The sequence below is a fragment of the Heteronotia binoei genome, chromosome 2 (assembly GCF_032191835.1).
Source record: "Heteronotia binoei isolate CCM8104 ecotype False Entrance Well chromosome 2, APGP_CSIRO_Hbin_v1, whole genome shotgun sequence".
In the NCBI taxonomy this organism is placed as follows: Eukaryota; Metazoa; Chordata; class Lepidosauria; order Squamata; family Gekkonidae; genus Heteronotia; species Heteronotia binoei.
This window is the reverse complement of record NC_083224.1, coordinates 146,522,055-146,549,931: the sequence shown is the minus strand read 5'-3', so window position 1 is coordinate 146,549,931 and position 27,877 is coordinate 146,522,055. Positions and strand designations below refer to the sequence as shown.

The following is a 27,877-nucleotide window of genomic DNA, read 5'->3' as shown; positions in this document are numbered from 1 at the left end:
TTCCCATAACATTTCAGGTTCTTCAGTCAGCTCTCTTCACATTTGACTTAATAGAAAGTGTTCTGGCCAGAGTAGAAGAACTCATTGAAGTCAAAACAAAAATAGCAGCTGAAGCAAATGCTGGGATCAAGTGAAAGTTTGCCTCCCATACCCCAATTATGTTTCATATTATGCACTTCATTCTGACTTGTTGGATAAAGTAACAAGCTTTAATTATGTGCAAAATAGTATGTACACCAGCTGCTAGAAGAGGAAGCCCAAGACATTTTTCTTCTTTTTTTGGTTTTCATCTTGGTAATTAAGGGGGGGGATTGCATCATAGAATGTTAACTGTGGTGTCATAGTTGCAACATACCTGTACTGTGTTTAGCTTTAATTTTTTTTAAAAAAAATCTTTTATCAAAATTTGGTGTGGTTTAGTCATCTGACCTCTGCTTTTGGCTGGCAAAACTTGTGGATGCATGCACAAGAGTTTGAGGTTTCATGACACACGACAGTACTGCATGGCACTCTGTTACTGTGACATAAAGGATATCTCTCTGGAAAAACAGCAGGGATGGAAACAGGCCCTTGATGGAAGTTGGAGGTCACATGTTTCCTGAGCGAATTAGGGCTCAGCACAGGAAACAGGGCTCCAAAAGATTCTCATGGGTCTTTACTATTCAGCTCAGATAATGCAGGTTTATGCATATCTTGTTCCAACAAAAGCACTTCTAGTGCAGAATTCCAAGATATCTATATATCAAATTCTTGATATAGCATCTGTAGATACTTAAGTTTGTGCACTGGGGCTAGATAGAGAGATATGGAGAACTTTCTGCAAACTTAGGGAACCTCTAGGCTTGTGGGAAAAAATATTAAAAATGGGACAAACAGAACTGAACTGTTGGCCTAGCCTCATCTCTTCTCACAGCAGAGCAGATAGACGGATAGCGACACTTGGCAGATGCTGAAGCAGGCTGAAGAGAAGGAGCAGGAATGGTCCCCACCATCACTTCTGCTTGAGCCACAGAAAGGTGGCAGTGCTGGTGGACAAGAAGAGCAGGAGCTGCCACCATGTGAGCCACAGGGCAGTAATGCAGGTGGCTAGGCATGTGTTCCATGGGCCCTTCACTTGTACATTTCCAGATAATTTCAAGAAAAAGGCAACAGCAGGAACTGATAGAATTGCCATGCTTCTTTTATTTCCTGTCCTCAAGCACAGTAACTATGCAGTTATGAGAAGATACCCCAAATATGGCAAAGGAGACCAAAAAACAGGGATGTGCCTATGTTGCCCGTAAAAATACTTTCTAGCACGGATATGAAACAAACTTGGACTCAGTAACTGGTTCAGAGAGGGTTTTCTCAGTGAACTGGAACTGAACTTCGAACCAGAACTGAACACCAACAATGGAATCAACTGAAAATAGAATCTCCTGAGTGCCTGGCTACTGATCCTCCTGAGGGGTAGTACAGGCACCTCTCTGCTCCAGCTATATTTGGAGAATATTTATTTCCTGGTGAGCTATTTGAAAAGAGGAGACGGAGCAGAAGAGATTGGTAGGTAGAACCAAGGACTGGTAGTCTTCCTGGTGCTGCAGTATAAGCTTGCCTTCCCATGTGGCAAGCTTAGCCAGGAAGGCCTCAGGGTAGAGGGGTCTGGAAGCCCCTTGTATATTCTTGGTGCTGCACTTCCTTCTTGCCACCATTTTACCATATCTAAAGAAGGAAAGTTATTTACCATTTTTACTAAAAAAGATAGAGCCTTAGGGAGATTAAATTTTAAAAAGGGAGGGCAGCTGTGAGGAGGCAGAGGGAAAGGAGTTCAATTTGAAAGATGGAGTAAAGTCATATTTAGCTGTTCTAATCTGTTTAATAAATTATTAATTGCTTTGTTATTTTGCCCAAAGCCTCCCTCGATGGCTAGACCTAAAGTTTAGTTTTTGCTTTTGGCCTCTGTCTGAGACTTTCCTCCTAAAATTGTAATTCTATATTGGTTGTTTAGGGTGGGGAGGTTGTTTTGTTTTTAGGTTTGAAGATACATGCAGATGCTTTAGGATTTTTTATTTTTATAATTGTGCTCAGTATAGACAAAGTGATTTTAATAAAGACCAAGACCTAGGGAAGAAAAGGAACTGTAACACTGTTGATATTTCATACAGTTCAATAACTAGTTTATACCGCAGGAAATTGTAAACAAAGCTTATTAAAAATTAAGTAAGCAATACGCATTGATTCTATCTTGGAAGGAAAGTATTCTCTAGTGGCTAGAGGGGGGAAATTTAGGCCCAGCTACTTTATCTCAGGCAATGTAACCCAGTGATTTATAAAATAATTATGTTAGAACTGCTAAAACATTTCTACACCTACCATACATTTCAAATTGAGTTTCCAACTCATTTTACAGACTTACTTTGCAAGCAAATAATGTCAGAATATTCTTCATGAAATGTGTTTGAATCAGTTATTGGACACAGTTAAATCAGTTTGAATTAGTTACTGGAAACAGTTACTGGACAGTTAAAAATACAGCTGACTCTGAACTGGGACAGAACTCAAATTTGCAATGGTTTGACACTTGCTTTTCTGGAGTTGTAGTATAGAAAGTGAAATGGCCAAGTATAGGAATTGAGATGGCCAAGATTGTAAATGCTTTGGGAATGGGCCTGTGATATAAAAGGGCATGGCAACAATTTTCTAACACTTGTTGGATAGCTTTAACAAGCACTCTCCCAACAAAGGAAAGAACTGAGTAATCTTGAGTAAAACCTGAATATGAATTGATATTGCAAATCAAAAGCTGTTTCTCTATGGAAAATTGCCTGGTCATTCCTGGAGATGAATGTGTTCCAACACATCCCTTGGACTGGAATGTACAGGTTGATAGATAACATTCACTGATTGGAAAAGATAGCTCTTGAATACAAAAGAGATGTTTATTTCCGTTCATGAGGGAAATGTCAACAAATGTTATTCTTACAGAAGTTGAAATACAGATGCATAAACAACTATTTTGCTATAAACTGCCTCCTGGTAATCATGTACATGTTACTCGTCTGTGCACTTGAATAATGAATGTTCTTTCACAATGTTACTTCTGTGACTATCCGGTTGCCAGTTTCCACTCAGAGCTTAAATATACTCAGTATTCATTGTTCATGTTCTTAAATGCCAAAAGACAAATAAAACTTTAAACAAACTCTAATGTGTCTTTAGTTTTTATATAGGAAACATTCTGGATTCCTTTGAAGTGCATTTTTTGAAACATGAAATTAAGATACATTGCAAATAAATAAAAGCAAAGATATGTTGCAAATAAATAATAAAACTTTAACTAGTGTTTAATAAGCTGCAATCAAGTTGGCTCTGATGAAGCATTTTCCAAACTGGACTTTGTTCTACAATCTGTGTTTTTGCCATTAGCGTTCTATAGCGAATGCTGTCCAAGTATGGTTTTGAAGTGGTCTTTTGAGGGGAAAAAGAAATACAACAGGTTATACTAATAGTTTACATTATATGTTAATTACATAAATAGATCATTGGTTTATTTAGCTCAGCCTTGTCTGCTCTGTTAGGCAGTGGCTCTCTGGTGACCTCAGCAGAGAGAAAGGTCTCAGGTTTTTTTTCAGAGATGCCAGGGTTAGATTCTGGGACCATTCACATGCAAAGCAGGTGTACTACTTCTGATATTCCCTCCTAATCATTCTTAGAAATCTAATTATTCTTAAAAACCCTGGAGGTTTTTAAACCAGGGGTGGGGAACCTCCGTCCTAAGGCCGTATGCGACCCTCGAGGTCACTTGATGTTGTCCTCGGGGATTGCTGGGCTGAACCGATCCATGTGGCAGCCTCTCTGGGGCCTGGCAGACCAGCGAGGATTGTGGGGCCCAGCCGCACTGTGCAGCAGCCTTCCCAGGGCCAGACAGGGATTACAGGGCCCAGATGTACTGTGCAGCAGCCTCCCTGGGGCCTGGCTGGCAGGCCAGAATTGCTGCAGGACCTGGAAAAGTTACTGTCACAGTTCAGTTTGCACTTGATTATCCCAGATGGTGTGGCCTAATATGCTAATGAGTGTGACCTAATTTGCTAATATTAGGGGATGTGGTCTAATATGCTACTGAGTTCCTGCTGGGCTTTTTCTACAAAAAAGCCCTGGACCTATGCTTTTGCCTAGGGCGGCAGGCCGTGTGTGTGTGTGTGTGTGCCAGATTAGGCTCTCCCCACATGACTTCAAATAGAAAAACAATTATTTGCATTAATTTTGCTGGCCTGAATCATTCTCCCTTGGTGGAGCACTGTTTTCTAAGTTGAAATTTTTTTATGGCCCACAAATGATGTTATAAATATCCATATGGCCCTTGGCAGAAAAAAGGTTCCCCACCCCTGTTTTAAACAGAGGCTAGATGGCCATCTGACAGCAATGATGATCCTGTGAATTAGGCAGATCACGAGAAGGAGGGCAGGAAGGGTTGCATCAGTGCTTAGTTCTTGTGGCCCTTTCTTACATTACATGCCTAGATAAATGCTAGTCAGCACTTTGGGGTTAGTCAGCAGTTTTTCTCCAGGCCAGTGTGGCAAGGAATCTTGGAGGTTTCTGCCGTCTTGCGGCCATGGCACAGGGGTCACTGGGGATGTATGGGGGGGGGAGTTATTTGTGAAGTTCTTGCATTGTGCAGAGGGTTGGACTAGATCAGGGGTGGCCAAACTGTGGCTCTTTCACACCTATTGTGTGGCTCTCAAAGCTTCCACCACCACCCCATTGGTTGGCTTGGAGAAGGCCTGTGTCTGTTTAAATCACCTATTCAAGCCAAGTCAGCTGGTGGCTTGGACAGTGCATTTAAAATTAAAGGATCTGGCAATAGGTGATGTGAAAGACCTCTGCCTGAGACTTTGGACAACCACTTCCAGTCTGAGTAGACAATACCAACCTTGATAGACTAGTGGTCTTGCATGTGGCTAGTCCAGTTTTGCTGTCTTCACGATTTGCTTGGGGGTCAGCCACTTTACTATTAGATGTATGGATTTTCCACACCAGGTTTGTGCTGCAGCTTGGCTTCTTAACTGCATTAGTTTTTCCACTCCTTTCCACTCACAAAGTATTGTTTACCAGTTGTTGCACTCCTGTTTTGTTTTTTCCCCCCTATGATTTCAGACCTCTGCAAAAGGCAGTCTGAAAAAACTCCCCACAGTTTTGAAGAAAAACTGGGAAACCTGTGAAGAATACTGCAGGGGCTGGAAAGAATGATTCAGTTAAGAAGCTAAGCTACACCAAAAGCTCAAAGTAATGATACTGTAGTAATACTTGGTGGAGCTACCTGTGCAGCAACAGTCAAGAAATTTTGAAAACAGAAACTACTTGTTTGAAGACATGTCAGAAGAGTTTTTATACTAATTATCAGGTAAGAAAAATATATTCCTGTTTACCTTTGCAATAGTCAGCATAAGTTTAACAGCTTCAGCACTATTGTGGACGGGAATTATTCGTAAATTGCTGCCCAGGAATCTGAAGAACAGTTATCATAAATATAGGTCATACATATTTACACTTTTATGGCATTGTCATGAGTTCTAGCATTATGCAAAAGTATAACTGCCAAGCTACATAAATTCCATATCTGAACCAAGAAAACATACAATTTTATCTTCTCAGTTATTAGCATATATTTTTAAAACATAACCTGGATGTAGCATTTGGGATTCTGCTAACTCAGGGATGATGGTGGAAGATAGACAAGTACTAAGCAAAGGCCATGGAGGAAGGAAAAACACAGCTAAGGAATGCTAATCCTATTATTAAGGCCTGCCCTCCTGTACCCCCACTCATAACTGAGCATTTCTGTCTCTGGACCCTGAAAAATCTGCATTTACTACCTTCAGTGTTTGATAAAACTGACAATTATAGTTCAACGAAAGTGCAAACAAGTTTACTTTGTGGGAAAGGAGCCTGTAGGAGGGAGGGAGTGAATGACAGAAGAGGAAGAAGGTTGTAATTTTACTCCCTTCCACCTTCTTAATTAATGAGTCTGCTATTCCATATGGATCCTGAGACCCTGAGAATAAACTTTCCCAGGCTCAGAAATGACTGCTTGGAGAAGGGGAAAGCTGGAAAGACAGAGATACCTGCATGGACCTAAATGGATCTTCTACTAGATCCAGTCCTATAATTTACCTGCTGGTTTTGATATATTTTTCCTGACTATTTTAGTAGTTTTATTGGGTCTTATGATTGTTGTACTGTAGTTTTGACTACTGACTGCTGCCTCTTGCTTGTTGTTCCTAATTCTACTGCATTACTGTATTTTCTTATTTTAAATTCTGTAAGCCTCTCTGAGTTTTGGAAGGGTTGGGCAAACAAACGAGCTTTTAAAGAAATAACCAACTTTTCCCCTATGCCGCAGTAGAAGAAACAAAATCAGACTGAGAATCCCACCTGCATAGGCACTCACTTTATCAAAAATGACTATCCTTCTGGCTTCCGGTTTGGATTTCATGGAGAATTGACGAGTTTTCCAGTGGGGGAGCTCACCAGACCCTCTATTCTGGACAGAGAAGGTGTTTTAATACCTGCTGTCTACATCATCTAGGCAAGATGATGGCCAAATATGCTTAAAGTTCTGAGGAGAGGTACTCTGGCTAATGAGAAATCCCAGGGGGGGGGGGGTTCTTTTTGGCTTTGAAAAGTCTCCGGAGAAGAACAGCTTCCAACGTCTATAGAGGGTATCTGGGGTAATTAAATCGACATAAATTCAACGTGTGCCAAGCTTCTTAAGGGCTAATTAATCATGGATGAGAAACAGACCAGTGTGTTTGATGTCGGGACTTCAAAGGTATTTTTATCTGTTGTTCCGGGACTAAATTGGGAAATAATTGGAAGGCAAACGAAGATCTGGACACATAAACAACTTGTAATAATAAAGAAGGAGGAGGAGGGGGAAATCTTGGACTGAGGTAAACAGATATGAGGCTTAAAAAAGGCAAAAGCTGATATTGTTTGGAATTTTTGTGGTCACTCCCTCCGAGAATGGAAGAACTGCAGATCAACAAGTCATTACAGGAAATGACGTCTGGGAACATCATGAGACTTCACAACCATAGATAACAAGACTTTGTGGCAAGTGTGGGCGGAAGAGGCCATCAAGGGAAGGGAAAACTACAGGTTTTTTAAGCCGCTCTAGGACTAAACCATAGAGAAACCATTTTGGGAAATTATAACTTTTTTAAAATTAATATCTGGACCCAGGGGCATAGGAGGACGGCGATTTTGGGCTTTTCTGAAAGGGCATGCCCTAATCTATAAGACTAGACCATTTAAAAAGAACTTGGTGACTTCAATTGTAAAGCCTATATTATAATGGGAAGGCAGTAATGTCAGCCCCAAAACCATTACAGACACGATCCAAGACACTAGAAGAGGGCAAAAAGGATGATAAAAAAGAACAGATGGATGCCATGGAAGCTAGATTGTCTAAACTGATTAAAGATTCTATAAGTGATTGTAAGAAGGAATTTTAAAAAGATATAGAAGTTCTCAGTAAAGCGTTTAAATCAGTATCCAAAAAAATCCAAGAGGTGGAAGACCATGATGAAAGAATTAATACAGTGGATTCCACTATTAAAAAATTGCAGGACAAAGCAGGACTGCAAATCAATGTAAAATCAGATACATTTGAGAGGTGTGCCTGAAAAGGATGGTGATTTAAGGAAATACATAATAAGGATTATTGCTGAATATGTTGGAGATGATCCTGAGGAGACCAATTACTTTTATGACAATATTTACAGGGTCAATTCAGAATGTGCAAAGAAAAATAAACTACCAAGAAATGTGGTAGTGAGATGTGTAACAAGAGACTTGGTGGGAAGGATTCTTAGTAAACAGTATGAAGGCAAGCTGATTGTGGAAGGCAGTGATGTTAGAACTATGAAAGAACTACCAAGGAAAGTCTTAAGTGACAGAAGATTATATAAAAAACTGACAGAGCAATTGAAAGAGAGTCAAATGAGATATAGATGGATTCTCCCAGAAGGATTGGTTTTTGAATACAAGGGGAAGAGGATTACCATTACAAGCACTCAGAAGATAGAGAAGTTTTTGGTGGAGAATAAATAATTTGGAGGTTCAGATTAAAATAGAAACCATGATGGATTACAAATTATTATCTTGCAATGTAAATGGACTTAATTCCCCACAAAAAAGAAAGGCAACTTTTCATTGGATTGGGAAGCAAAAATGTAACATAATTTGTCTACAAGAAGTACATATTAAATGATTGGATTACAAATATTTGTGGAATAAGCAATTTGGTATGGAATTTTTTTCATTGGCTAAGGAGAAAAAAAGAGGCATGGTTTTTATGCAAAACAGGAATTGGAACCAAAATTGATTTTTAAGGACGATGATGGTAGATATATTGCAGTGCAAGTGATGATGAACCACAAGAAGACTTTGCTATTGGGACTGTATGCTCCTAATGGAGCAAAAGATTCTTTTTTTAAGGACATTATGCAGCAACTTGATCAAGAGACATATGAGCAAATCATGTTAATGGGAGACTTTAATGGTACAGTTAAAAATATTTTTGACAGATCTGGGAAGAAGAATAATGAAGGTAAACTACCAAAGTCTTTTTTTGAATTAGCCAAGCAAGAAAATCTTGTAGACTTTTGGAGGGAGAAGAATCCTACAGTTAGAGACTATACCTTCTTCTCAGCTCGACATAACTCTTTCTCAAGGTTTGATATGTTATGGAGTACAAAAAATTGGGGACTTACAACAAAAAAAATAGAGATTCTTCCGAAAATAAGAGCAGATCATAATCCAATAACGTGGTCTGCGAAACCTACCAAAAAGACTTTAAGATGGCGAATAAATGAAGATTTACTGCAGAAAGATGGGGTAGTAGAATCTCTGCAAAAAGAGACTAAAGCCTTTTTCCAAGTAAATGAAAATGAGGACGTTCAATATCAAACGGTGTGGAATGCTTAAAAAGCGGTGATGAGAGGTATTTTAATCACATTGATTAATAAAGACAGAAAAGCTAAAGAGAAACAAATTACAGACATAAAGAAGGAGATTAAGAAGAAGGAGAGAGAGCTTATAAAGAGACCTGGGGAAAAAGAAGATTTTAAAAGAAATTGGAATTCTACAGGACCAACTAAGACACTTGTTAAATAAAGAAGTAGAATGGAACTTAAAAAGGCTTCAACAAAAATCTTTTGAGAGTGCAAATAAAGCTGGAAAATATTTGGCCTGGCAAATGAAAAAAAAAGGGAAAATAAAATTGTTAATAAAATTAGTTTGGGCAACAAAGAAATTGTTGACCAGGAAGGAATCAAAAGAGAGTTTTATAAGTATTATGCAAATTTGTATAAAAGTCATGTAGGGGAAAAAGAGAAAATAGATGCCTATTTACAGGAAATTAATCCTAAACCCCTAACGGACAATATGAAAAAGATCTTAAACGACCCAATTGGTAAGGAAGAAATTGAAGCAGCAATTAACTCAATGAAGCCAGGGAAGGCTCCGGGTCCTGACGGTTTTACAGCAAGATATTATAAAGTTCTTAAAGAAACTCTACTTCCAAAACTTCAGAAACTGATGAACTTTATAAGAATAGATGGGAAGATACCTAATACTTGGAAGGAAGCAGTAATCTCGTTGATACCAAAAGGAGACAGAGATGTGACTAATGTAAAAAACTATAGACCAATTTCATTGCTAAATAATGACTATAAAATATATGCTAGAATTTTAGCGGAACGCCTGAAGCAGCATTTGAATAGTTTTGTTACTTGTTTGAACAAGCAGGGTTTCTCCCCAGAAGGCAATTAAGAGAAAATATCAGTAATAGATATAATAGAATATTATGAAAAACATCCTGAAAAAGAATTAGCTTTGCTTTTCGCTGATGCAGAGAAAGCTTTTGACAATGTTCATTGGGACTTTATGTTTGCAGTAATGGAAAAATTAGGATGAAGACTTTGTTAGAATGGTAAAGGCAATATATACTGACCAACAAGCAAGACTTTGTATAAATGCAGATTTGACAGAGAAAATAGCAATGTGAAAAAGAACAAGACAAGGGTGCCCTCTATCTCCTTTGATATTTATAATGATGCTGGAAATACTGCTTATGCAAGTTTAAGAAGATAAGGAGATAGAGGGTTTGAAATTAAAAGGCTTTTCTTACATATACAGAGCATTTGCAGATGATGTAATGTTTATAAATGAAAACCCAACTCAAGTTACACCGTTGCTGCTCCAAAAAATAAAAGAATATGGTGATTTGGCAGGCTTTTATGTAAATAAAGAGAAAAAAAATTGTGTAGAAAGATGTCAAAATCTAAGCAAATGGAATTACAAAATTTAACAAACTGTGAAGTGGCCTCTAAAGTAAAGTATTTAGGAGTAGAAATTACAACAAAGAATATTGACTTATTTAAAAACAACTATGAAAAGCTTTGGGCGGAAAATTGAGGTGGACTTACAAAAATGGAATAAGTTGAATTTGTCTATCCTGGGTAGAATATCGGCAATAAAAATGAATGTATTACCAAGAATAATGTTCTTGTTTCAAACTATACCAATAGTGAAAGAAGATAAACAATTTCATAAATGGCAGAGGAAACTTTTGGAATTTATATGGGCTGGCAAGAAACCAAGAATTAAGATGAAGATCCTGACAGACGCTAAAGAAAGGGGAGGCTTCCAAGTACCGGATTTAAGACTATATCATGATGCAGTTTGTTTGGTATGGATTAAGGATTGGATAGTGTTATTAAACAGAAAATTATTAACATTAGGCGGCCATGGAAAGGTTTTGGGTTGGCATGCATATTTGTGCTATGGGAAAAGTAAAATGGATGGTTTTTTCTCACATAATTATGTAAGAAGTAGTTTGCTTAAAACTTGGTTGAAATACCACAAATATGGAGATGAGAGGAAACCATTGTGGATTGTGCCAACGGAAGTAATAAAGTTATATTCAAATATTGAGGAAGAGAAATGGTTACCATATAAACAATTGTTAAAAATACAAGGAGGCAAAGCAGAATTAAAATCGGTGAAAGAATTGGATTATAAATTTAATTGGTTTCAATGGTTACAAATTAAAAGTCTACTGAAGCAGGATATTAGGAATGAAGGAATAAGACAAGAACAAACAGAAATTGAGAAAATGCTGTTTGGTGAGGACGTAAAATTGATCTCAAGAGTATATAAGCTATTACTGAAATGGTCTACAGAGGAAGAAGTGGTAAAATCTCAAATAAAGTGGGCAATTAATATAAACAAGGAAATTCAGATGGAACAATAGGAATATTTGTGGAAGAACTCTATGAAAATATCGACATGTAATAACATAAAAGAAAATTGTTACAAAATGTTGTATAGATGGTATGTGACACCAAAAAAACTGTCGAAAACAAATAATCAGATGTCTGATCGATGTTGGAAATGTAAAAAACATGAAGGGTCCTTCTACCTTTTTAGGATGGCCTTTGCAGACTGCTGATTGAAGGATTGCTGAACTGATGGATTCGCCTAAGTGACTTCCGCCTAAGTGATTTTCGCCATTATGTTAACTGACAGAATAGCACCAGAAATAACACTGTTATTGTTAAATTATTGTTAAATGTAAATTAGAACAGTTTTTAAGACTAATGCGGATTTTAAAAGTTTTGTATAACTATTGTATGGATATGTTGTTAGCCGCCCTGAGCCTGCCTAGGCGGGGAGGGCGGGATATAAATAAAAATTTATTATTATTATTATTATTATTATTATTATTATTATTATTATTATTATTATTATTATTATTATTATTATTATTATGTGGTGGACTTATGAAAGGGCTGTACAATATTGGCAAATGATCCAGCAAGAAATGTCAAAGATTTTGGGATACAAAGTGAAGAAGGCACCAGAAATCTTTTTGTTGGGATTACAAATAGAAAATTTTCCGAAGCAAGACAGAACACTACTTTGGTACATGCTTTCAGCTGCACGGACATTGTATGCGCAGTTGTGGAAGCAAAATAAAAGTCCAGAAAAATGGGACTGGGTTATGAAAACTATGCAGTGGAGTGAAATGGACAAATTAACAAGAACACTAAAGGAACTTGATATGGAAAATTTTTAATAATGAATGGTGAAAGTTTCAGAACTATGTGGAAGAACATTGGAGAGTGAAAGGACACATGGTGATATTTGATAATGGATAACTTGTTTATCAGCTATTTTTAATTTACTGAGACAACAATGATAGTTAAAATGAGAGTATGAGAAAATATTCTGTTCTTTCTTAAAAGATTATAATAAGGTAGATAATATGACTTAATTTAGTAATATATTGGATCATTAATCGAATGAGGTAATAACCATAAAGAAGTATAAGTTCCTTTTTTTCTTTTTGAACAGTTTTTTTTAAAAAATGTTAAATTACCTTTATTGCTTTTATATTGTAAGTAACACTGGGGAAGTCTTGAAAGGGAGGAGGGGAGGTGGAAATGTGATGCAACATATTGACTTTTATTTGAGAGAAGTAAATGAAATAATGATATAATATGTTGTAGAATATTAAAAAAATGTTTTTACATAAAATGACTGTCCTTCCTGTTTGCTAAAATATAGTGCGTGATTGCAGAAAGACTACAAAAGGTCACCATACAGCTTCTTATTAAAGTTAACAGAAGACTAATGCACATCAAAAATAGTCATCTGTTTTACTTCCATATGCTGTACCAATTGACAATGTGCCAAAACTATTAACTAAGTTGATTCTGGTTTTAGGTATCTGGAAATCAAACACACCATTAGAATAGTCACTCATTTGATGCAGAGATAAAAATAAACTGCTGTTGGCCTGCTGTCTCTGCGTACCTACAATTAGCTCTGATGAGCTGTATACTTGATTCCTGCTCAGCACGAAAATTAGGGTTGCCAAGTCCAATTCAAGAAATATCTGGGGACTTTGGGGGTGGAGCCAGGAGACTTTGGGGGTGGAGCCAGGAGACATTGGGGCGGAGCCAGGAACAAGAGTATGACAAGCATAACTGAACTCCAAGAGAGTACTGGCCATCACATTTAAAGGGACAGCACACCTTTTTAAATGTCTTCCTTCCATAGGAAATAATGAAGGATAAGGGCACCTTCTTTTGGGGCTCATAGAATTGGACCCCCTGGTCCAATCGTTTTGAAATTTGGGGTATACTTTGGGAAGAGGCTCTAGATACTATATTGAAAATTTGGTGCCTCTACCTCAAAAAACAGCTCCCCCAGAGCCACCGAAACCTCCAGATCAATTCCCCATTATACCCTATGAGAAGACATTTCCCTCTCCACCCCCCCCCCCCCCCGTTTCTGGGAAATCTGATGCAGGAGAACAGAACTCACCTCCGGAGGTGCAAAGGCACATGGTCCTTTGGGGGCGTGGCTGGGCTCCCCTCCCTTCACCGGCCAGCTGACTGGGGGTGGGAAGCAGCCTGAGAAAACGGAAGAGCTCTGGCTGCTGCGATCGGGGCTGGGTGGGAAGGGCTGCCGTTCTCCCCCCTCCCCTCCCCCCCGCTTTCCCTTTTATGGCCAGCGGGGGGAGGAGGCTCCAAATCGGAAGTCTCCAGGCCTAGCGGGGGATTTGGGAACCCTAACGAAAATACTAAAGTATAATGAAATCTTCAGGCATCACTGGAGATCAATGGAAAATGTTTTTAGGAAACTATATTGTTTAACTGTTTGTAATAATTTACTGCGATATCAAATATCAAATTATGCCAATAGGGAAGTATTTTGGATTCTGTCTATTCTCCCTTGTTATTGCTAATACCCTAAATAGGTGCACACCTATTTCTGTTCTTTTCCTCGAAACACATTCTTTACCTCCCAGAGTTCTCTACTAGATGAAGCAAACCCTAAATTTATTCTGTCTGGTCCCTAAGATTATTTTAAGTGGCCCCTCTCTGTGTTCTCCCACCATCTGAGGTAGGTCAGATGGTGGGGCTAGTGCCTTCTCAGTGGGGACAACATGCCTTTGAAACACTCTCCCTTACAGTGTTCTCTGGGAGCTTCCATTACTGCCTGGCATTTAGGTACCAGGAAAAGCCTGGGGGGGACCCTGTGTTTACTGCTTTTTAGCTGAATACTGGGATTTCCTTGTTGAGAATAGGCTTTATTATAATGTTACTGTAACTCCAATCTATTTGTTAGCAGCCTTATTTGTGCAAACGAAATTTGAAGAGAAATGCGTGTGGTTCAAGGGTAGAACATCTGCTTTACATGCAAAAGGCCCCAGGTTCAATCCCTGACATTGCCAATTAAAAGAATAAAATAGTTGATGATGCAGAAGGTCTTTGCTTGAAACCCTGGAGATCTGCTGCCAGTCAGAACATAAAGTACTGACCTTGAGAGATTAATGGTCTGACTTATTGTAAAACAGCTTCTTGCACACTTGTAATAAATGAATAATTTAATAATAACACATAAGCATACGTAGACATCTAACTATAGTTATATCTGTTTCTTCCTTCATGCTTTACCTTTTGGTTTTTCTACGCTATTGAAATTTTAATTACTGCCTCCTTGGGGCTGATGCTTGCCATTTTTTGTTAACAGTAAAGCATTATGGGCACAAATGTATTACATAAATTATAACCTCTGTGTGTGTGCATGTGTGTGTGTATTAGACTCAGTCTGTGGTTATCAGAAGTCCTGATCTTATTTATCTGGGATGGTAACTCCCTAACTGAGAATTTACTCACATGGGCCATTAAAAACCATATATCATTTTTAAACTAATAAAATCCATGTTGCAATCTCAAGCATACACAGGGCTTTTTTTTTTTTGCAGAAAAAGCCCAGCGGGAACTTATTTGCATATCAGGTTACACCCCCTGGAACTGGAACTGCATTTTTGTGTGTTCCTGCTTAAAAAAAAGCCCTGAGCGTACATACGTAGAATTAAGTAGCATTTAAACAAGCAGTCAGCACTCAGTGTGAGTAACATTTCTTACCAGTTCTTTAGATTTTTAAAAAGTAAATTATACTTGTACTTTGGGATTGTTAAACGGTTACATTTCCAGAAAAGCACCATATTATCAAACTAATTTTGCAGCATCATACTGTGCAAGAAGCATCACTTTCTTGCATAGGGCAGTATGTCAACAAGCTACATTTACAATGCTGTTGTGCTTTGGCTAGTTTCCAATGAAATTTGCAAAATCAATTTCATGTGGGATGATGGAGCATATATTTCCAAAGAGCTGAACACGGTCTTGAGATTCCTTAGTCATTTTAGGTATTAAACTATCTTAGTAAAACTTGAGAATTGTCAGGCTTGACATGTGTTAACAAGCTTGGCAAAACTAGATAAATGGGCAAATATTGCTCTTATGAATGGTTCCTATTTTTTCTTGATTACATTGGGATTATATTTGGAAATTATTTTTTACTCTGTATTTCCTGAACTTCATCTTCACCTTCAGCTTGCTTTTTATTTTTTCATACAAATGGAGGGCTTGTAACAGTTTACCATCTCCAATTTAAATTTAATTTTTTTAAAAAAAATTTAAACAATTGAGGGCTCAAGTCCACAAATGTGGCTAGAGTAAAATCTTGTTAACTTCTGTCTATTCTGGGCAAATGATGAACTTCAATACTACCATTTTCCTTTAGTAATAACATAAACTATTGATGATGTATTTATTTCATACCTCTGCTGAACTCTGAACATTACATCCCATTCTTTTGATCCGTGAAGGGCAGCTGACAACAACAAAAATCCATTTCTATGAATGGTCATGAACTTCTTTATTCTGTCAAAGAATGGTTCTGTATTTGTGAGAAACAAGTCTTGAACATCGGCCAATAAAAATGCAACACCTGGGCAAGAAGAAAGGTTCTCATATTAACTGCTCATAAAGATAAACAAAGCACACAGAGAGTTATCCATAGTAATTATTGTTGTTATTCTTTTGGTTTTATAATTTTTATTGATTTTAACTACGAAAAGAAGAGGCACAAGCATAGATACATTAAAGAGGGGAAGGGGTGGCTACAAAGTGGGAAAGCAGAAACAAAGGAAAATGCAAATGTCAGTTACAATTCTACCTCCAAATGAAATACCCAATTGTTTCTACCTGCAAGTATGAAGTTCTCCCCTTATATTTTACCATCTTTATCTTTCATTATAGATTTTTTACTAAACTATTACTTAAAATACAAGTCTAAACAATTCTTCAGCACATATAAGTATAAAAAAGTCAGAGCAGTTTCAATAAAGAACTAGCTGGCTGAATTTAACCATATTGAAAGCACAGACTGACTTTTTAGTTTAACATTATCGTCATTAAAATAAGCATATGAAACAAATATCTTTATCCTTCTAACTAACTTAATTCAAGCAGAACCCCCCCCCCAGATTTAAAATGTCATAGAACACAGGGAGAAAAAAAATAATAAGCTAAAAATAAAACATAATAGTTTATCTGTCTCAGTATAAACAATCTCTCCAAACAAACATACCAAGAGCAGGTCTACTAGATTACAAAATAATTGTGCTGCCTTCTTAAAAATTTATTCTAATTATTTATTTATATAACATTTTTTGCAAAACGTTTCAATCCTTAAAATCTCACTTGACCTTTTAAAATCTCATATCAGCTCTTATTAAAAATTTCATATCCAATTACCCACAGAGAGAACGACAGTTCAAAGACCCTTCTTCCTGAAAGATTTCCACGTTTTGATTTTTTGCTGCTTAATTCAACCATATTGAAAATACAGACCAGCTTGTTAGTTTAACAATATTGTCATTAAAATGAGAGGCCATTGCAGTGACCATCTGCCAGGCATAGCCAGACAGTGACCACGCGGCATTCACTACACCGGGAGAGGAGAGGCTATGTATTGCGCATACACTTTCCCTGGGGGGGTAGGATACCCAGAGGGAGCCCACCCCCCCCTGCATTACTGCATCCGTAGCAACACCTTCTCGCTGGTCCCCCCCGTTTTTCACAGAGTTTGCTACGTCATGGTGCGACCGAATTGTCCGGCGGTATAACCGGATGGGCAGGCTGGGTCCATCAACCTTGCCAGCCTAAGAGAAGGAAAACTCTAACATCAAACCCGGGCAGATAGAGCTCGTTAATGTAACACCTACCACCTGGAGGACTCGCTGCCGGCGTCCCGGCTTACTGGGCCATGGCAGATGACCCCCAGGTGAAAGGGTGGAGCCAGTACCGCGCACACTGGGCTTCACCTAAAAAATTGCTCTGCGCAGGTCTGAAGGGCATATCCACATACACAACCCACAACGCATCAAGTCCTGCAGCGATGGGCAAGGGGCGAAACGGCAGGTGGAAGGTGCCACTGGAAGCCGCAGTCCCGATCCTGCATGTAGGCGGTTCAGGGTATTGGTCGCCTGATGCTAACCCGGAGACGAAAGCATTTTTCGGCAGCACCCTGAACGGCCAAGCAGCCTTATCTAGGGACAGCACTGCTTGCTCCACACGGAGAGGGGCCTAGAAAAGGTGGCCTAAACAAAGCTCGTCTCCTCCACCCCAGTTGGCTAGCCGCGGTCAACGGGCATCCTTACTTGCGGTCAAAAAATAACAACAAAGAAAAGGCATGCACCTGCCTCACAAAGTGTGCAAAGACTAAAGCTTGCGTGTTGGAACATCAGAACCATGCTTGACACAGTAGACAGTGGTCGCCCTGAACGACGCTCTGCTCTAGTTGCCCACGAACTTCTCAGGTTGAATATCGACATAGCAGCTCTCAGTGAGGTCCGTTTCCCTGAGGACGGTAGTCTTCAAGAACACGGTGCTGGCTATACCCTCTACTGGTCAGGTAAGTCAAAGGCTGAGAGCCGCCTTTCTGGCGTTGGCTTCATGGTCAGGAACTCCATTGCCTCCAAACTCGAAAACCTGCCAACAGGTCACTCAGATCGCATCATGTCCATGCGCCTCCCACTTCAAAACAAGCAGCATGCAACACTCTTCAGTGTGTATGCCCCAACCCTTCAAGCAGATCCTGCAGAAAAGAACAAGTTCTATGCTGATCTACACAACCTCGTATGGAAGACCCCTACAGAGGACAAGGTGATCATCCTTGGCGACTTCAATGCCAGAGTAGGTAAAGACTCGGAAGCCTGGAAAGGAGTACTTGGCAAACACGGCATTGGCAACTGCAATGACATAGGGCGCCTCCTGCTAGAATTCTGCATGGAGCACCAGCTCACCATCACCAACACTATCTTCCAGCAGAAGAACAGTCTGAAGACAACCTGGATGCACCCACGGTCCAAGCACTGGCACCTTATTGACTACATTCTGGTGCGCCAGAGAGACCTTCAAGATTTCTTACACACCCGAGTAATGCCCAGTGCAGAATGTCATACGGATCATTGTCTTGTACGCTGCAATCTCCGTCTTCACTTTAAACCCACACCCAGGAGAGGAGGTATCCCTCGGAGGAAGTTTCAGGTTGGCAGTCTCCAGTCAGCCGAAGTTAAAGCTGCCTTCCAGGCAAAACTCCAGTCAAGAATTGAGGACCCCAGTTGCCCCACAGACCCTTCTCCAGAAGCACTCTGGGAACACCTAAAAACTACCGTCCTGCAGATCTCTGAAGAAGTCCTCGGGTTCTCCACAAGGAAGAACAAGGACTGGTTTGATGAGAACAATCAAGAGATCCAAGATTTACTGGCGAAAAAGAGATCTGCCTACCAAGCACATCTTGCTCAGCCCTCCTGTCCTGGGAAAAAAGCAACCTTTCGCGCTGTATGTAGCAACCTCCAGCGCAAGCTTCGAGACATTCAGAACGAGTGGTGGACCAAGCTTGCTGAGAGAACCCAGCTGTGTGCAGACTCTGGTGATTTAAGAGGGTTCTACGAAGCCCTGAAGGCAGTATATGGTCCATCATATCAGACTCAGAGTCCCTTGCGTAGTGCAGACGGCCAAGTGCTCCTCACAGACAAGGCATCCATATTGAACCAGAGGTCGGAGTATTTTCAGGTTCTCTTCAGTGCCAACCGCGTAGTTCAAGATTCAGCAATTCACCTCACCCCACTTCAACCAGTGAAAACAGAGTTGGATGAGATCCCCACTCTAGAAGAGACTGTTAAAGCCATCAAGCAACTGAAAAGTGGCAAGGCAGCAGGAGTTGATGGAATTCCACCAGAGATCTGGAAGCATGGGGGCACAGTACTACATAGCTCATTTCACAAAGTACTTGTCACCTGCTGGGAACAAGGCAAATTACCACAGGACTTTCGCGATGCAATCATCATCACCCTATACAAGAACAAAGGGGAAAAGTCAGACTGCTCCAACTACCGGGGGATAACCCTGCTCTCCATCGCAGGCAAAATCCTTGCCAGAATACTCCTGAACAGACTGGTGCCCGCCATTGCAGAAGAACTCCTCCCAGAGAGCCAGTGCGGCTTCAGAGCTAACAGGAGCACCACCGACATGGTATTTGTTCTCAGGCAGCTCCAAGAGAAATGCAGGGAACAGAACAAGGCTCTGTATGTGACTTTTGTCGACCTTACCAAAGCTTTCGATACCGTTAGCAGGAAAGGCCTGTGGCAAATCTTGGAATGTTTAGGATGTCCCCCAAGGTTCCTCAGCATGATCATCCAGCTACACGATGACCAGCGAGGCCAAGTCAGACACTGCAACAACCTCTCGGAGCCCTTCCCAATAGGCACAGGTGTAAAGCAAGGCTGCGTTCTCGCGCCAACTCTCTTTACGATCTTCTTTAGCATGATGCTTCAAAGAGCCGCAGTAGATCTAGATGATGACGATGGTGTCTACATCCGCTATCGCACCGATGGCAGCCTGTTCAACCTGAGGCGACTAAAGGCCCACTCCAAGACAATGGAAAAACTCATCCGAGAGCTACTGTTTGCTGATGATGCTGCACTCGTCTCCCACTCGGTATCAGCTCTGCAGCATATGACGTCCTGCTTTGCAGAGGCTGCCAAGCTATTCGGCCTAGAAGTTAGTCTGAAGAAGACAGAAGTTCTCCACCAGCCTGCACCCCAGGAAGATTATCACCCTCCCTGCATCACTGTGGGTGAATCAATTCTGAAGACAGTCCAGCAGTTCAGCTACATGGGGTGCATCATCTCCTCAGATGCTAAGATCGACAAGGAGATTGACAACAGGCTGGCAAAGGCAAACCGTGCCTTTGGCCGACTGCACAAAAGAGTGTGGAAAAAAGGCACAAAGATCAATGTTTACAAAGCGGTTGTGATGACAACCCTCATCTACGGCTCCGAATCGTGGGTTTTATACCGTCATCACCTGCGACTCCTTGAGCGCTTTCATCAGCGCTGCCTTCGCACCATCCTCAACATCCACTGGAGTGACTTTGTGACCAACACTGAAGTTCTCAAGCGGGCGGAGGTTACCAGCATCGAGGCACTGCTGTTGAAGACGCAGCTGCGCTGGGCAGGGCATATTTCTAGGATGGAAAACCACCGCCTTCCCAAGATTGCCCTGTATGGTGAACTCTCCATCGGCCATTGAAATAGAGGGGCACCAAAGAAGAGGTACAAGGACTCCTTGAAGAAATCCCTTGGCACCTGTCGCATCAACCATCACCAGTGGTCTGACCTAGCCTCAGATCGCAAAGCATGGAGGCACACCATCCACCAGGCTGTTTCTTCTTTTGAGAACGCACGCATAGCTGGTCTTGAGGACAAAAGGAGACTGAGGAAGAATCGCACTGCTACAGCACCAACCCCAAATCAGACTTTTCCCTGCAGCCACTGTGGCCGGACCTGCCTGTCCCGCATTGGTCTTGTCAGCCACCAGTGAGCCTGCAGCAGACGTGGACTATTGCACCCTTCTTAAATCTTCGTTCGCGAAGCCAAGCCAAGAGAGAGAGAGAGACATTAAAATGAGCATAAGAAACAGATATCTTTATCTGCTAAGAGAGAATCTACCAGATTACAAAATAATTATGTTGTCTGCCTTCTTAAAAGTTAATCCAAGTTAACTATTTATTTACATAAAATTCTTTTCAAAACTTTTTCAATCCTTTAGCTCTTATATCCATATTACTCTAGGAAAAACAACTTAACATAACCTAAAAATCTCACTTAGCCTTTTAAGATCATATATCAGTTTTTATTGAGAGTTCCATATCTGACTACCCACAGAGAGAGACACAATTCAAAGTCCTTTCTTCCTGAAAAATTTCCACATCTTGATTTTTTGGCTAAGATGCACCTTCTCTCTCCTTAATGCAGTCATCCCTCTCGGTAAAAGTAGGAAGGATTCCACACTATTTGTTCCTCACAAAAAAACTTGAATCAGTCTCTATTTCCGGTCCTTCTTTTTAACTGCGCCATAAGGTTCCATTTTGGTTTTCTTTTGTTCGTTTCTCAGCAGATCACTCTCCATTTCCAATTCCACACACGTCACCAAGATCTCTTTAACACTCTGCTCATGTAGATTTGAGATTTCGCTAGCTTTCAGCATAAAAGCTCCTATTTGCTCTTTAATCACTGAACCAAGGTCCTGCTTCAGAGAAATTATGCTAAGCATTATATCTTTTTTATAAAACATTTCGCTTGGTGATTTTGGATGTTACCATTTCAGTTGCATTCAGATGACAAAGACAGATCTCTCTAGAATATATCTCATTTTTGTTCAGACCATATTGCAGCCAGATAATAGTCTCTTTAACACATATCCAATTATAATCCGGGTCGATTTAGGTATCTATATTCAGTCTAATTCAGATTCTTGCCAATGCTAAAAGTTGTTCTTTATCTTTTTGGAGCCTCATTCACAGGCAAGTGGGGGGGGGGAATCCACCTCTTCCCCTTCCTTTGAACTGTCCCGATTGTTGTTATGTAAAACGACCAATTAGCCGGAGGTATTGAAAGCAAACTTACTTGCCAAGTAGAATTGCCATGCTTGAGGTAGGGAAACGATACATCAAAAGCTTATTAAGAGAAAAGAAAGCAAGCGGTTGGGTGTTCACCTCTTACTGCCGTGGTAGCGATCATGGCAGTGGAGCTTCGGGGCATACAAGAAAGACAGGAACAGCCGCCACTATGTCCCTGGCTGCTTGCAAAGCCCCATGCCGAAAGGAAACCCCTTCAGGGTCTCCCTGGAGATGCCACACCTGTGGCACCCCTCCACTGCCTGATTTTTTAAAAATTATTTTTATTATTATTATTATTCCATCAGATTGCAGCCAATTTATGGCATCCCTTCATGGGATTTCAAGGCAAGAGATAAAGAGAGGTGGTTTCAATTGCAACCCTGCTTTTCCTTGGTGGTCTCCCATCCAAATACAAACCATGGCTGACCCTGTTTAGCTGCATCTTGCCTTTCTGTTGATATTGTCAAGACCCCAAAGATGGCATCCAGCAGCAAATATACAAAAATACCCATCTGTTAGAACCATTCAACCATGATACAAAAAAGCCAGGGCCTACATCAATAACCTTCAAGCTGCTCCACAAGCTCTCCTGAAGAACGCTGTTCTACAGCCTCACTGGAAAGCTTAGGTGCCTACCACACTCCTGTGAGCTTTTCCAAAGGTGCAGGGAAGCAACAGAAAGTCTGGAGACTGTGAGACTGTGTCATAGTGGATCATATTCTCATGAGAGAGAACACTATTCAGAGACCCTGTTGTGAGGAACACTATTGCACATGGGTTCATATTCTCAGAGATAGTCCTTCAGATATGTGGGCCCCAAGTCATAAAGGGCTTCATAGGTCCCTGCCAGTGAATGAGCCTTAGTACTAATTTAATGTCCACTGACAACAAACAGGCCACCACATAGGGCAGAAGTTAAAGTTTCTGAATCATCTATAATTTAACAATGTGCTAGCCACTGACTTTCCTGATACATAAACCTAGCACCTCTCACCAAAACTGCAATGAAATCTCTGCAGTCCATTATTTTGTTTTGCTCTTAGAAATCCAGAAAAAATGTTGTTACTGATAATGCTACCTTTAGCCCACTGCCTTGGTAACTTGATGGGTCATAAAAGCAGGTACAGTGTTTAAAAACAAATAAACAGTCTTCTGGGTTATGTCACCTTGAGCTCAGTGGGGTCTGCGGAGCTTGTCTCTAGCGGCCCCCCTGAATCAGGCGGTTGGAGAGGTGCCACAGATGTGGCATCTCCAGGGAGACCCTGAAGGGGTTTCCTTTCGGCATGGGGCTTTGCAAGCAGCCAAGGGCATAGCAGTGGCTGTTCCTGTCCTTCTTGTATGCCCCAAAGCTCCACCGCCATGATCGCCATTACGGCAGTAAGAGGTGAACACCCGACTGCTTGCTCTTTTTTTTTCTTAACAAGCTTCTGATACATCGCTTTCCTACCTCAAGCACGGCAATTCTACTCGGCAAGTAAGTTTGTTTTCAATACCACTGGCTAATGGGTCGTTTTACATAACAACAAACGGGACAGTTCAAAGGAAAGGAAAGAGGTGGATTTCCCCCACACACACACTTTCCTGTGAATGAGGCTTTGAAAAGACAAAGAACAACTTTGAGCATTGGCAACAATTTGAATTAGACTGAATACAGATACTCAAATCAACCCGGATTATAATTGAATATGTGTTAATGAGACTATTATCTGGCTATAATATGGTCTGAACAAAAACGAGATATATTTTAGAGAGATTTGTCTTTGCCGCCTGAGTGCAACTGAAATGGCAACAATCAAAACACACAGCTGGAGGAGATTTGGAGAGACAGACTAACTGGGTCTCTGAGTTACTTTTCAACTTGGATTAATAGACTGAGTTATTTGGTAGAGAAAAATGACATCACCAAGCAAAATGTTTTATTAAAAAGATATAATGGTTACCAAACTTGGATATAAATCCAATTAACAGAGTTGATAAAAAAGCAAATGTTGAAAGCTAGCGAAATCTCAAATCTACATGAACAGAGTGTTAAAGAGATCTTGGTGACGTGTGTGGAATTGGAAATGGAGAGTGATCTGCTTGGAAACAAACAGAAGAAAACCAAAATGGAACCTTATGGCGCAGTTAAAAAGAAGGACCAGAAATTGAGATTGATTGAAGTTTTTTCGAGAGGAACAAGTGGCGTGGGATCCTTACTATTTTTACCGAGAGGGATGACTGCACAAAGGAGAGAGAAGGTACATCTCAGCAAAAAAATCAAGATGTGGAAAACTTTAGGAAGAAGGGTCTTTGAACTGTTTCTCTCTCTGTGGGTAATTGGATATGGAATTCTCGACAAGAACTGACACGCAATTTTAAAAGGCCAAGTGAGATTTTTGGGTCATATTAAGTTGCTCCTCCTAGAGCAATATGAATATAAGAGTTAAAGGATTGAAAAGTTTTGAAAAGAATTTTATATAAATAAATAGTTAACTTGGATCAATTTTTAAGAAGGCAGACAACACAATTATTCTGTAATCTGGTAGATCTGCTCTTAATATGTTTGTTAAAAAAAGAAGTTAGTCTGTATTTTTAATATAGCTAAGCTTAGCCAATTAGTTCTATATTGAGACTTCTCTGACTTTTTTATACTTATATGTGCTGAAGAAGAATAGTCTAGACTTGTAAATATATTTGTTTCTTATGCTCATTTTAATGACGACATTATTAAAATAACAAGTTAGTCTGTATTTTTAATATGGTAAAGCTTAGCCAGTTAGTTCTATGTTGAGACTTCTCTGACTTCTTTATACTTATATGTGCTGAAGAAGAACAGTTTAGACTTGTGTTTTAAGTAATAGTTTAGTAAAAAGTGTATAATGAAAGATAAAGATGGTAAAACATAAGGGGAAAATTTAATGCTTGCAGGTAGAAAGAATTGGGTATTTCATTTGGAGATAGAAATGCAACTGATATATTTGCATTTCTCTTTGTTTCTGGTCTCCCACTCTGTATCCACCCCTCCCCATCTTTAATGTTTCTGTATCTATGCTTATGCTTTTTCTTTTTATAGTTAAAATCAATACAAATTATAAAATAAAAACAGATAAACAGATCATACCAGAGTATAGACACATTCCCTGTCTTCTACCTCAAAAAGGAGCCCCTGTTAATTTCTTGGCTGTACAGAATGTTAAAGAAAATAAGAGCAAAAAGCAAACAGGAATGCTATCCATATTATGAAAGCCAGGGCTCACTACCTGACCTGTGTTATAGATTATTTAGCATACTTAACCCATCCTGGAAAATATTCACCAAATTTAGCCATTACAAGATTCTTTAACATTACAGAGATTAGCTATCTACCATTCACCCATTCTAACTGCCATGGCTCCCAACAAAAATTACCGTAATTGTCAGTAGCCTTGTGGTCCTGATGCTGTGCTGCCACATTTACAGACATTTTTTAAATAGAATCATAGAGTTGGAAGATACCTCCAGGACCATCTATTCCAACTCCCAGGACAATGCAGGAAATTCACAAGACGGCCTGGAGAAAATTGCTTCCTGACCCCAATAGTAATATACTGTACCTGAAAGGGAGAAAATAACTGATCCAATTTCCACTGAATCTGAATACCGAATCCGATGTTGCTGGTTTTGTAGAGAGGCTGAAATGTCATGACCCTAAGTGCATTATGAAACATTACATTACTCTTCAGTCCTTGAAGCAGTATTTCAATTGGAAAATGCTGACATATTCAAAGAAAGTTTTAATGATGTGCATTAAGTACATAATGATGTAAGTTTTAATGATGCTTTTGTATGCATGCTATATTGCAGGGGTGGCCAACAGTAGCTCTCCAGATGTTTTTGCCTACAACTTCCATCAGCCCCAGCCAGCATGGCTGATGGCTGGGGCTGATGGGAGTTGTAGGCAAAAAACATCTGGAGAGCTAATGTTGGCCACCCCTGCTATATTGGACAAATGCTCATTCTAATAGTAATTTTTGTTGTGGGTTTCCAGTGGTTAACGTCTAAAAAGAAAATGTAGGTCTGAAACCTATTTGCAACCCATACCTTCTAATCTGTAATCTCTAACATTCTTTTCAGTCATGTGGAGACACAGGGTGCTTTCACAAGGCAACCTCAAGTGGATTTTGCTATTCTGACATAGTAAAAATCCAATTGCAAAGCAAGTTATTTAGTGTGTGTGAACGCACTCACAGTTAACTCAAAACTTATTGAAGGAAATGAATTTTATGTTCCTTCCACTGTTGCTCCACAGAATTGACATTTAAAGGAAGTTTCAGCACTAAAGCTTAAGCCTTGATTCTCTAGATGTACAAATCATTGTATTTTCTGTACTGGAATTTCTAAATAACCCTCCTTGATGGAGCTATGTTTGCCAAGTGGTGCTCCCATTTATTTTAAAACTTAGAATTTTTTAAAGGGTAGCTAGAATAACATTACATAGTTGTAACATAGAATACCTGAAGTGAGGAACTCATGATTACCGTTGTAATCCATCGTGCACTTTCTTGTCCATCACTTTCAGCCATTTTGTCCGCAATAAAACCCCAGCCACCCTCTTCTGAAAGGCTCAAGGAATGTTACCTGGTGTTGGTGGAAAGACAGTAAAAATACTGTTCACATCTTTTAAACAATAGTAATATAAGAGGGATTTTATTGCATTGCATGTTTTATTTTAGTGGACAGCAGTGATGATAAGAGCAAGAACGGCAGTTAGAATCTGCAAGTACAGAAGACCTGTGCCTCAAACTATGGTGCTAAAATCACTCTGGACTAACTAGCTGCATTAAATTCACTGACATTTATTTTTAAACATGAATACAATAGGATCATTAGTTTTACTTTTAGGTTTGCCAGTCTCCAGGTGGCATCTGGAGATCTCCTAGGATTGCAACTAACCTCCAGGCCACAGTTCCCCTGGAAAAAATGGCTGCTTTGGAAGGTGGACTCTATGGCATTATATCCCACTGAAATAGGGTTGCCAAGTCCAATTCAAGAAATATCTGGGGACTTTGGGGGTGGAGCCAGGGGATTTTGGGAGTGGGGCCATGAGCAAGGCTGGAACAAGTACAATTGAACTGCAAAGGGACTTCTGGCCATCACATTGAAAGGAACTGCACACCTTTTCAATGCCTTCCCTCCATTAGAAATAATGAAGGATAAAGGCACCTTTTGGGGGGGGGCTCACAAAATTGGCCCCCCTGGTCCAATCCTTTTGAAACTTGGAGGGTGTTTTGAGGAAAGGCATCAGATGCTATGCTGCAAATTTGGTGCCTCTACCTCAAAGAACACCCCCCCCCCCCAGAGCTCCAGACACCCGCAGATCAATTTCCCATTATTCCCTATGGGAATTGTTCTCCATAGGGAATAATAGAGTGCCCAGTAGACATTTCCCTCCCTCCCCCCCCCCCACTTTCTAAAGCAGGGGGAGGGCCTCCAAACAGGGGAATCCCCTGCCCCCACGTGGGGATTGGCAACCCTCCCTCTCTCACACACACACACATTTACTGGGTCTGGTTACTTGGTCTGAAAACGAAAGCAAAACAAAAGGAAGCTGCTGCTGACCCTTCCCTATTAAGTGCTTTCTGTTTCCTGCTCAACTTTAAAGACACACAAACAATAGAAACACACATGTACATTTTAAAACAGTACCTGTTTGCAGGTTTCTAAACTTGCCGGAACTCTAGAGGTACATGGTGCCTGCGGGGGTGGGGCTTCCCCCACCGGCCAGCTGACTGGGGGCAGGGGGAAGCCTGTAAAACCAGGGGATCACCCACTGGGACCTGGGGATTGAGAAGCCTACACTGAAATCCCTTCCCTACTCAAATTCCGCTCTCCCCAGGCTCCACCCCTAAAATTTCCAGGTATTTCCCAATCCAAAACTGGCAACCCTATGCTTAGCCAGGCCAGCTTCTATCATGAAAGCATTAAAACTTGGAAACTGTCTCTTGACTTCCCATCCCATTTCCAAACTCAGTGCAAACTTTATGGACTT

General features: G+C 40.2%; 2 protein-coding genes across 2 annotated transcripts in view; one reads left to right on the top strand and one right to left on the bottom strand.

Annotated features, from left to right (window-relative positions):
* Nucleotides 1–3,181, top strand: part of GLMN (glomulin, FKBP associated protein) — a 32,106-nt gene extending 28,925 nt beyond the window's left edge. The window contains exon 18 of the mRNA XM_060232186.1: nt 18–3,181. Coding sequence (XP_060088169.1) covers nt 18–134 — 117 coding nt within the window. The 3' untranslated portion in view covers nt 135–3,181. The remainder of the gene's footprint in view (nt 1–17) is intronic.
* On the bottom strand, nt 2,899–27,578 carry C2H1orf146 (chromosome 2 C1orf146 homolog). The gene is made up of 6 exons (XM_060232188.1): nt 27,535–27,578; nt 26,343–26,466; nt 25,443–25,536; nt 15,684–15,852; nt 5,406–5,484; nt 2,899–3,447 (listed from the first exon to the last, which is right to left on the bottom strand). The coding sequence occupies exons 2-6, from the start codon at nt 26,409–26,411 to the stop codon at nt 3,313–3,315; spliced, it is 546 nt and encodes a 181-aa protein (XP_060088171.1). The 5' UTR covers nt 26,412–26,466; nt 27,535–27,578; the 3' UTR covers nt 2,899–3,312.
* Between the last annotated feature and the right edge of the window lie 299 nt (nt 27,579–27,877).